General features: G+C 38.2%; 1 protein-coding gene across 2 annotated transcripts in view; it reads right to left on the bottom strand.

Moving 5' to 3' along the window:
• KIFAP3 (kinesin associated protein 3) overlaps window positions 1-12,059 on the bottom strand; it is a 70,608-nt gene that overhangs the window by 47,232 nt on the left and 11,317 nt on the right. For both annotated transcript variants that reach the window (XM_062581866.1, XM_062581867.1), the window contains exons 8-10: window positions 11,885-11,983; window positions 10,856-11,034; window positions 8,335-8,497 (exon numbers count right to left, since the gene is read on the bottom strand). In XM_062581866.1, the coding sequence (XP_062437850.1) occupies window positions 8,335-8,497; window positions 10,856-11,034; window positions 11,885-11,983 (441 nt within the window). The remainder of the gene's footprint in view (window positions 1-8,334; window positions 8,498-10,855; window positions 11,035-11,884; window positions 11,984-12,059) is intronic.

Genomic DNA, 12,059 nt, shown 5'->3' with positions numbered 1-12,059 from the left:
AAGGATTGCTCTTTCTACAGAGGAACCACATTCCTGTTATTTAGAACGTCCTACAGCCCATCACGCTTGAACTGATTCAAATTCACACAAACTGGAAAATTATTGGGTTCTGGGTAGAGACAAAGCAGACGGCAACAGGATTATTCCTGAAGATAAAGTTACTTCCCTTCTCCTTTCTCCATGCAAGAAATTTTTTGGGATAGGTGAGGACCAAGAAGCAAAGCAAGAGATAAATTTTTAAAAAGCAAAAAAACCCACCTACCATTATTATAAGAAACCGAAAATTAGAAGAGGTTGTTCTTCATCGGGATTAAACTAAGTAAAAACTGCACTTCTAAAGTAGGTGGGGAAAAAATCCACGCAAGACTTCCAGCAAGCTACGTACATTAAATGCTATACGATTAAATGTAGACTTATGGAAGCACGCATATCTTGCCATATCTGCACTATATTTCATTAAACCACATCAATTACTCCAATTACGATTACTAGAAAATATTCAGACTTCAAGGGTATTTTTAGTCCAGACAAGTCTATCTGTTTGGAATTCAATGAGAACAGAAGTAGACGGAGGTTTTTTGTGCTCCTAGCTCTCTCATGCACAGGAAGAGCTCCTCCTCAGAGGAGCCTCAGTTCCAAATGGATGGTGCAGCTAAGGTGTTTCAAGATACTCTTGCTCAAACAAAAACAAAGCAAAAGAACACACCACAACAAAGGATGCTACCTTCCACTCTGAGAAAGGGATTACTCACCACACTGCAAAATAAATTATGTTAGTTTTTAATTTAGCATTACAGTTTAGATCTTGTTTATTCCTCTTTCAATGGAAGTCTCTGAAGCACAGAGCCAATGTTCAAATCCATTAAGCCTCCAAAGTGGAGTTACATATTGGTAGAGCTTTCGAGTCTCCCAGATAATGACAATTTACAATTCTGTACTACTCAAGAGATACCACTCCCTATGCCAACAACAGTATACTCTCTTAGAGGCAAAGTCTTTCAGTAGAAAGATAAATAACTCAATTGTGTTCCTCTTATCCTGGAAATATGACAGCTTTATTATTTAAAAGATCATTCACTGATGACCTGAAAGGGTTTCTCACAGATCTGGTAGCTTTTCCAAAAGGAGGGTTCAAAAAAAAAAAAAAAAAAAGACATCTGAGGCTCCTGCTGTACAACAAATAGCTTTCTTTTACTGAGATACAAATTATGTTCCCATCCTGCAAAGCATCTGTATGTCAGAGACATACATGACAAAGAAACAAGTTATTTGTATAAGGAGAATTTAATGGCAGTATTTCTCTTCTCCCCCTAAGCTCAAAGGGTCTAAAGATAATACTATCAATCTGCAAAGGACTTATTACCTTACCAGCTGCAGACATGGAGAAACCTGCACATGGTGTCCTGCACTAGAGATGACGATCTGAGGAACTCTAAGACAAAGAGCAGAAACACTGCTCTTTTGAGTTAAAATGCTTCCCTGTTCCCAAAAAGCAAGTGAACTGGTGAACTGGCCCTCCCTCTTAGGTCTGAGCTTGTAAAAACTTTGGGATCTATGTGACTGCTACATCTGCAAAATTCTTCCAAATGATCCTGTGAGACTATCCCTTTACCCAGAGACTTCATAAGATATCTGGGAAAGGTGCTTCTATCTCCCTCCTACCTTGGCCCTCATACAGGCTTTACGAAGATTTTGCCACAGATTAGGAAGAAAAGTAGAAGTGTTTCATCCCTTTCTTATGGAGATTTTCTGAGAAACTGGAGTTAGTTGTTTCTGTCCTGCCATGCTTTAGGCATCCAAGTTATGGCCTGTAAAGCTTTAAGATGTCAACACTTCATGTAGCTGACTAGATTTACATTCTACTGATAAGTATTAATTTGCCTCTGCAATGCAATTCAAAGAATTCATTTCAATATGAAGTAACATACTGTAGGGTCACACAAGAAATGGGATCCTTCCTGCTCATCAGATCAGTGAGCTTCTGACAACTCAGTTCCTCAGTTCCCTCAATTCTAAATTGCTCCATCTCTACCACTTCAGTCCTTGCTGCTACCTTAAGCATTTCTGTTTTCAGTCAACACATGACATTCACTGCTTCTTTTGCTTTACATCAACATTATCTTCTTCAGTTTTAAAAAAAAAAAAGCTAATAATATAGCTAAATACACAGGTGCACTTGTGAGCAGCAAACTGTATAAATGAGCTTCCACTCATCTGAAGTCACATAGTCGAAGTACAAACAGATCATTGCTAATCTGAGTAACAGCTACAAAATTGAAAAAACACTTTGTTTCTAACTTTTGACAGTTAGAAACTAAAGAAATCAGAAAAACATTCACTAATAAACTTCAAAAACTTCCAAGTAAATATAATGATTATGATGCTGCAAATTTCAGTTACTCTTTCCTGACAACTAACCATTAGCATGCAGCAGGTGAAGTCTTTTGCCCTAAAAAACAAAGTCTGCGGGGATCCTATTTCTGCTTAAAAAATAGTATTAGCAATACTGTAGCCTTTCTACCTTGAATTTTATATTCCCCAACATCAGAAGCCAACTTTTCTTTAACAATACTAAAAAGTTTGCTGACTAAATCCATAGATAAAGTATGTGAATAACTGCTGGATTCTGGATGCTGCGAACCTGATGTTCCATTAAAGCCAGCAGGACATACCAGGTTCTCAGCACTATTGAAAGCAAAACTGTTTATTTAGCTAAGAGATATTTAGAAGTTGAACTTCAGTTTTTTTTTTTTTTTTTTTTTTTTTTTTTTGCTTTGTTTTGTTTTTTAAACTTTGACCATACTCACCACAAATGATAAAATACCTACCATTAAAATAAATCCCTTAATAATTACTGCTTTCCAACAGACTGGTCCCTGCAATTGAACTGTTACTTAATGTGCTTCAGCCAGCTTCTACTATAAAGGAATAGAGACACCCTAGGCAATATTCACACAACAAGTATTAGAACCAGCTGCTGCAGAGCCACCTCGGGGGGGCAGGGGGGGGAGTTTTCTCAATTTAATTGGGAAAACAGGAGGAAGCATAAATTTTACTGCCATTAATAACTTCAAGCAATCTTGATATGACTTTACCTCACCCTGATGGCTGGACATGTGCTTTTTGTTAGGGTCTTTGCCACATCTGACCCTTATTGTTTGCTCACTAGATCAGGTAAGAAAATGTACCTTTCTTTATAGGATAAACGAGGCTTATTAAAACTGCAAAAAACACTGCAGTAGCCTATAAGAAGCTCCGTTTTCCAACAGATGTGTGAAGCTCCATAATAAGTTCATTACAAAAAGGCCAAGTGAACTCATAAAGAGAACACATCTACTTTAAGCCTTCTTAAAAGAAACTTTCATAAAAGGAACAGACATTAAAAAACCCACAGTGTGCCATTAATTAGAGAACAAACTACTCCTTGGGTTTTTAAACAGCAGTTGATGTACAATCCAGCTTGGCTGCATACCATATCAAGACTTGATTGCTTAAAAACCCAACCTACAACTGTTTGGCAATTCTTTGATTGCTCATTAAACCTAATTTATAAAGAATAGAAAAATATCAGAGGAATTACAGGAGTTTCAGAAGGGATTTTAGATAACAAATACAAAAATTGTACCAATGAATCCATCGAAGATAGATTTTTCAGTGAGAACTAAATCAGGAACGATTAAAGTTGCTCCCTGCTCTGGCCATCTCCAACTCCAAAAAGTCTGACCTATTGTGGAGTAAGCAAACTATGACACAACCCTTAAAACTTCTATTAAGATGAAGTACTTACTCCTTCTCAGTATGCTTCTACGAAGTCTTGGAGCACCAAGAAATGAAGGCATCCAAATCAGGATGGTCATATTCATAAAGAATATAGACTCAGTATATACTGTAACTGGGAAGACTATACTGTTGCTGCTTGGGACTAATAACATTGTATTTCACAGTTCTGTTTAACAAATTCATCTGCTTGGCTTAATGGAAATACAAACCCACAAAGCGAATTTTCTTTCAGTTATAACAATTTGTACTTAGAAATCTAGTACAAGGTTTCAGCTTGTACTCATCACCTCATGTTGTTTTGAGATGAACACTGTGACACTGTGCAACACTTGCAGTTAGGGCTGGATTTGTAACTGGTACTGTTTTGCAACACACCCATTTTTCAGGTCAGTAATACTTACATTCAATCAGACCTTGATTTTCACAAGCAGCTAGTGATTTCAAGCAACCAAGTCGACACACTTTGTTGGTGTGATGGAAAGGCCTGACTTCCAAGCATCCTGGGTTCTCGCTCTTTAAACATGGTTTGCACCAGGGAGCGAAAACAGAACAGCATTATATCTTTACTATACCTAATAACAGTCATCAGCTCAAAGGAATGAATCCGCACATCATAATCCTGCTCCCTGAATGCATCCAGAGATACTCATTGAAGGAAAAAAAAAAAAAAAAAAAAAATCTCCTCTACTCCTCTTGTCCCTCAAGCATCACCATCGTTCCCTCTGTAACGGTTTCCATACCATTCTTTACCATCATTTATATCCTTTACAGAGGAATGACTAACTCACGGGTGGATACAGAAACCCCAGTACCACATCCCCATACTGCGAGAAGCTTCTTCTCCACAGTGGTTCACTAAGTGGAGGTTGCAGCCTCCCATCACACACACAGCAGCACTCAGCTGGGTTTGCTACACACACTCCCTACTGTTCTCACAGAGAATGTAGAACTATTTTTCTTGCTTCAGAAAGGACTAAAACAAACAAAAACTTGTACACAGCCCTAAGAGCATCCTTATTAGAGGGATGCGAACCACAAGATGTGCATGTATTTAAGAGAGCTATACTAAAAATTTTGTATTTGATTTGGCCAGTTAACTGAAAAACAAAGTGGATTTGGTCCGAACAAGAGGTGACTCTTCCTATTCTTCCCTGTAGACATAACACTTTTTACTTCCTGCCAAGGCATTCTCCTGTAGAAACCCATCACAAATCCAGGAAAAGGACTATGTATAGGAGTAGTGTTTCCCTTTTTGCCCAACAGTGAAAGGGCGGCCACAGGAGAAAGGAAGAATCTGCATCTGCTTTCTTAAGGCTTAATTCTACATTTCCCAATTTTAACCTGTATACTACCCACAAGCAAATACATTAACAAAACTCTAATACTTTTGAGGCAAGTAGCTCCTATTTCATGTTGCTTGAGCTATTCCATGCAAAGCGAAATAAGAGCAGCATCTCTCCAGAATATCCTGCAGCACACTGGTTTGGGCTCTTCTTCCACAGTGATGATCAGAAGGCAGTGAACCTGGGTTTTCCACATCTTAGGCAAGCATCCAATTTAAACCACTCAGTGAATTCACCTGAATTCTCACCGCAGCCTACTGAAACCACATATCTGGCAATTAAAACATTCACACAGAAAGTGGATTTTTAAAAAATGATTACTCTGTAGACTCAGGAATTACAAGGAGAATCAAAATCACAGAAATGAAAGTTTCTTTCCACAGCCTTTCAAGCAGCTTGTGTATGGACAAACCTGAGAACAACAGGCTACATCTTAAACGCCTCCACAGCTCTGCTCCAGCTTCTGATCAGCAAGTCTGAAACTAAATTTCCCTCAGCTGCACCCAGCTCTTTGAGATTCAGAGCATAACAAAGATCAGCTGCAGTTGATTAACTTGGGTGTTTGGAGGGAAGAGCAGGAGGAGTCTTGTCATATACAATACTTCAGACTTGTGAAGAGAAGCCAGGAAAACTAGCAAGTGGTGTTGACTGGCAAAGCTACATGAGGAAGCAAGCATTGGCACTATTAAAAAGAAAAGACTAATTAAAATGGAAACCAAGACCAAGCAGAATTTCTCGTGTCCATGCTTTCAGCAGCAGCCTCAACGATCTAAAGCAAGAAGGGAAGAAAGAGGGCCATTCTCCTCCAATATATCCATGCCATAAGTAGTCCATTCCTTTGCTAACTCAGTTTAAGCCAGTCCATTCCCTCAACTTCGAGCCTCAATCTACCTTTCATATCAAGTCCATCCTGCCCTCAAGCCATTGCATGTCCCTCGAGACGAGGGACTGTCAAAGAAGGCCACCTCAGTGCTCAGTCTGCCTGACAAATCCTGTCCATTACTTATTTGCAATCTCAACTCTCCTCTTAAGCACTTAATTTATACTCATCTCAAATCCAGTGCTAAAGACTGAAAGGCACAGCATGCACAAATGGTAAATTTCTATAGACTGAGTCAACAAGCTTGACCTCTTGGTATTAGGAGCTGTATGGCAACTTGTCAACAGCTGCTAAGGTGTGTTAGCACTTTAAGGCAACCTGCAAATCTAAACTGAAGGGTACTGACTTGAGTAATGTGTTTTAAATGCCCAAATAACCCAGCACACAGTTATTTTGTTATTATGTTACAAGCTTCCCTAATCCAGGACACATACAATTATGTATTTGGGGAATTATCTGAATCACCATATCAAGAAGATTCTTGTGAATCAGAGCTGGCTTCCGAAACAGGAACAAGAACAGTTAACACTTCTGTTTTTCTGATCAGCACACTGCAAAACAAGCATCAAGCAATTCTAAAGAAAGGAGCTAAGGAAAACAGCAAATGCCTCCACACAATGAAAAGAGGTGAAAACTTCCACATCAAGGAAAGAACTGACCATGGAGTCAAGCACAGGCAGCAGTACTTCTGGAAGTAGTAGTAGAATTTACTACAGATTATTCTAACAGGTCTATGACTAAGTCCAGAACTGCATTTGAAGAGAAATTCTCCTCTGCACATTAGAGTTAGGCATTAGAAAGTGGGTATCTAATGATTTTAATCTGACATCAGTGTGAAATAGAGAATTTGTGGGAGCTGGGACATCTTGGTGATCCAAGTCATGGCAGCTGTCCATGAAGTCCTAGACCCAGTCCTAGACCACAGTGCTGGGTGCTAAAAACAAACAAGAGAAGTTCCTCCTCCAAAAAGCTTATGATCCAAGTTGAACCAGGCTACCTAGCAATATCTTCTCTCAAACGAGAGAAAGTATTTCCTGGCCAGCTTCAACTTCTTAGCGTACTTTGCTGTCAAATAACTCTGTCTGGAGAGAAAAGTATGAAGAAGAGATTCCAAATGCAATTTTTCTTCTTCCTCCTAACTCAGCCTGGAAAATGATTGGAAGTGGAGACACTGGGGGCAGAGAGCATGAACAGATCTGAGGCATTTCAGGATACATCAGGTAGCCATTACGTTAGTCACTGTCACCATTAAGACTTCCAAACCAGCGCAAATTTTCACAGTACTAACTTGTACACTAAACAGAAATAAGGTAGTGTTCAGGTTGAATGTAAAGTTGAGAAGACTTTAAGACTTTAAGACTGTATAAAATTAGGAAAGAAAGCTCATGGATTCACTTGCAGTGGAGTGCATTCCACTTGCTCCATTAAATCTGGATACGCCAGCTGCACTGGATTCAGTACATCTCAATCCCAACACATCACAGAAAACTTTGTCGAAGTCTTGCATCAGAGCGTTATGTGCTTCGGACCCTGCAGTACAAGATTCTTGGCTCCCATTTAAAAGCAAGCACTCAGCAATTCTTAGAGCCAAACCCTACTAAACATGCAGCATATCCACCCAAAAGCAGCTTCTATAGAGTATCAGCCAAAGAGCGTGCAAGGAGCAATAAAAGCTTCCTCTCTAAAACTCCAGTGTACAGGAACAAATCAGACAACCTTGCGCTTTTTCCAAACTCCTCACTGCCTCTATAGCTCTCCCATACAGCCAACAAAAAAATTAATTTGTATCTTAAGTACTCACAAGGGCACACCACAAATTACAGTCAAGCTTAAAGTCTAAAAAAACTGTCCTGCCTAGAAGTTTCCCAACTTTGCCAGCTTCAAGTCTAACCTCTTTATCTGGACCACTACACTAACTAAAAGTAGTAGGCATATGCAGGTTTATAACAAGAGGTAGTTGGTATCTCCATCAGCTAAATTCCCTGAAGTAACTGGCTATTTTTCCTGGGCACTCTTCCAAAATACAAGCATCATTAAAGTGTCAGCTCTAATGATTCTCAGTTAGCTATCAAAGTTGTTTTAAAGAGAAGAAAACTGATTCAACAGTTTAAGAAAAAATGGGAATCTAGTCTACTGGAAACTTCATTATTTTAGACTTCCATCTAAATCTTCATCTGAAAAGATGATCTGAATGATAGAAAGACAGGAGACAGAGATAGTTCTTTGAGAAATAAATAAATAAAAGACCTAGCAAACTTTAGGCACACTGTTGTGATGCCCACCACTTCACTGGCCCTCATGAAATGTCTGTTAGAGCAAGAGGAAACATACCTAGAAGTGCAGTGAGTTTGGGAAGCAGACCAACTTGCACCATTTTATTTCTCAGGCCTGTATCAAAGGAAAGATTCAGTAAGAGTCGAAGAGTGATGTTCAGCAGGTCTTCATGTTCACAGGGTACCATTTTGACAAGTTTTTCAACAATATCCATTTCAACCTGTATATCAAAGAAAAGAATCAAGTTCACAGTCCATTTAAACTTAACTTCGTGAACTTTGTTCAGTTTAAAAGCCCTGTTTTATACGTTCACACAATTTGCACACACAAGTGCAATTTCCACACACAGTAGTGACTGTCAACGCATTTTCATCTGAAGCAGCCTTACTATTAAAACTAACTGACTTAAGTATTGGGTTACTGGGTAATGGTGAATAAAAAGTTTTGAACCAAACAGCTCAGCTGTCCTGGAAACATTCCCCACAGTTGGAATACTGTGGTCAGAAGACATCACTTGCAGGAATGGAGTGGGAGGGCAGGAGGGGAGCAGCTCATTTTAAATTTAAACATAAGTAACCCTGGAGCAACTGACATTAAAGTCGAACAGATACCCAAACAGGACAGACTGAATACTGGCATCCAAAAAGAATTTGAGACCTTTCATTATGAATTTCAATGAACTCCTAGACCAAACTTTGCATGTGCTCTCAGGAAAGGCATGCCATCCTGTACATTAATTTAATAAAAGTACGAAAGTCATCTTGAAACATGTATCACTTTCAAATTAAAAAAAAAATGGAATCTAAGTGGTATCAATTCCTGAGATCATGTTCTCTTTACCAGCCAGAAAAGACATCTGATCATAGACTGGCAATACTTCAGAAAGTTTTTATCATCTTTTAAACAACATTTCTCTGCTTTTATTTGTTAAATCTTTTGAATGCTTTCATTCTCTGCCTCATAGAATCTTCTCTGGCCAGAAGAAAGCAATAAAATTACTTTGTATTCTTCAAATTTTCGCATGTATGTAGTCTTTCCGTTATACATATGCGGAGAATAAATTCTAAGAAAAGAACCTATGCTATGTGCTCTCACCATATAGCATAGGGTAATATTCAAATAACCGACTAGATATCTTTGATCAAAAACAATCAGATAGCAAGAACTCCTACTTCATTGCTCTGAATCTAATACGGCATTTGAATACCAAGGGAAAGAATGCACTATAAATATAGATGGATTATTTAGTTTTACTCAATTAGGCACTGCACAACTGGTCTTGGTTCATTTTGTCTTCAAAATTTGTGTGTTATTGCTTCTGATACAAACATCAGAACATCTTCTCCTTCACTGGTAGCTTCTATTATAATGTTTTTTTAAAAAAGTATGCACTTCTACTATCAAATAGAAATGTTCTAACATGCAGCTAATCTGAAGCACAGAAATTTTTTCAGAAGTCTTTTCATGGCTGTTCAAATGCTCTGCAATAAAATAAACTCCACAATTGTTTCATTTGTCTTTCCTCTAAATCAAATGGAATGTGAAAAGCGTGCCAGCAAATCAGTGGGCTGCAGAGCTAATCTTTATTTTCCTAATAAAGTGCTTCAGGCCACTACACAACTATAAATTAAATCAAAGACCAATCACCTGATAAATAGTCTACATTCCTCAAAACCATGTGCTTGGTGTCTTATTTTTAAGAAATAAGATACTCTTATATAAATGAGAGATGCACATGCATGTTCACCAAACAGTGTAGACAAGAGGTATAACAGAATTCCACTAACAAGGATGGAATTAATTTTCTATTGCATTTACACAAACCTTCTCAGTGAATAATCCAAGTGTGACAGGAGTCTCAGACTACCTCTTGGATAAGGAGAATTTAGCACTTTGATTAACAAATGGCATACCTAGGTACAAAGGTGAAGGCATGTTCTATATCATTGCCATTGGGAACATGCTAAACAATATTTAAAATTTTACCTACAGAAGCTTAAGAAAAGTACTGCTGCCTCCACCTCATGGCAGCATGAAGGAATAGTTGTGAGCTGCCTCTGAAGACCAAGCTGACTTTGGAAAGAAGTAGATTAGTCTAACAGACTGCTAATGGATAACTATCTCCCTTTCCAAGCTAATACATGGTAGGGACATTAACACATTGACAGAAGAGTCCAATTTGGGGGGAAAAGGTCACAGACACCTTTAAGTGCACATATGACAAGACTTTGGGGGTACTAACTTCAAAATTTGAAATTCCTTTTGTCATATTTTGGTATTTTGGGGGTGGCACAGCTCTTCAGAGATTTTTGTAGCATGCTACAGCTGGTCTTTGCCTTTCCCCCTTCTACTCATTTTTGTAGTGCCAACCCCCTCCTGTCACACACACAAAAAGAAAAAAAAAAAAGAAAAGAAAAAACACACCCACCAAAACCACACCAAACCAAAACGCCAAAACAACCAAGGATATAGAAACTTTGGGTGAAGACAGAAACATCTCCCTCTTCCCTCCAACCACTCAGAGTCTAGAGAGTGTGCATTCCTTCCCAATATTGCAGTGGATTGCTATGAGCCTTACCATATCATTTTTGTTCTCCATAAAAATGCTGAGTTTCTTCAAAAAAGATACAACCAGGATAAGCAGCTCAAAATTGTCTCGATCCAGTGCTTTCACTAACATATGGACAATGTTCTTGTTTCTCATCTTCAGCTCAGTGCGAGTATCCTCAGCAAGATTTAAGAGCAAGTAAAGAGCAACTGAAAGTCAAGACAAATCATACCAACAGATTAAAGACATTGAAACTAAACGAGTTTACATACATTAGTTAAGACTTACAGAATTGTTCCACTCTCTTCCCAATGCATTTTGAAGAAAATTCACCATTAGTGGTTTTTATTAATTCTTAGAAAGTTTTAAAAATATTATAGTTCTAAAACTGGCTTCGCAAAAGAATTATATCATAAAATTTATGATCACTAGAAGCTTTTTAAAAGTTTTTTTTTCCCTATTCTGATGGGAATCAGTACCCCCCCCCCCAAAAAAAAAAAACAAACAAAAAAAAACACTAAAACCTAAACAAATCAAACCACCTCCCCTACTCTCCTAGTCTGTGAAAAGACAGACAACGGGCAAACAAACAAACAAAACTTTTCCTGGGAGAATTTTGCAAAACTATTCCCAGGAGGGCTTTACCACTTACACTTAACATTAGATTGAAATGGTCTATTTGAAGACAAAACTGAAATAAACAGATTAAAAGCTACTCAATCAAAGTCAGACACATGCTTTAACTTTCTGGCTAAGCAAAAACAAAACCCAACTCACCCCCAGACCAATACCACTAGCAAAAAACAGTAAAGTCAACTCTTTTGCTACTTCACCAAGCTTGGTAGACTGTTTTAAGAATTGTTAGCATACATTGTTAGCATGCTAATACTATCAAACAACTTTAATAAGCTGTCATCATCTCCCTATTCTTTGCTAAAGCTCCCCACATTCCTTCACACATTCAGTATATTTAAGTCCTCCTAATTGTAACAAGCATCCAGTAGGATTCTCTACCCATGCTCACAAGTAAGGAAAAGATTTGCTGTTTGGCTTTGGTACCTCTCAGTAGCTGTTCCTGCTTGACAACCAAACCTTGGTATTTCTTGTAAGTTTTCTCATAATCCTTTTTCAGAGTTTGATTTTCAGGATCTTCATCAAGTAAACAGTAGAAGTTAAGGAGTTTAGATGAAAGTTACACAGTCTGGATGAATATTGTTCACAGAGGGGTTATCCG

Source organism: Rhea pennata, chromosome 8 (assembly GCF_028389875.1).
Source record: "Rhea pennata isolate bPtePen1 chromosome 8, bPtePen1.pri, whole genome shotgun sequence".
Taxonomy (NCBI): domain Eukaryota; kingdom Metazoa; phylum Chordata; class Aves; order Rheiformes; family Rheidae; genus Rhea; species Rhea pennata.
Note: the sequence above shows the minus strand (reverse complement) of the source record. Positions and strands in the feature narration are given on the sequence as shown.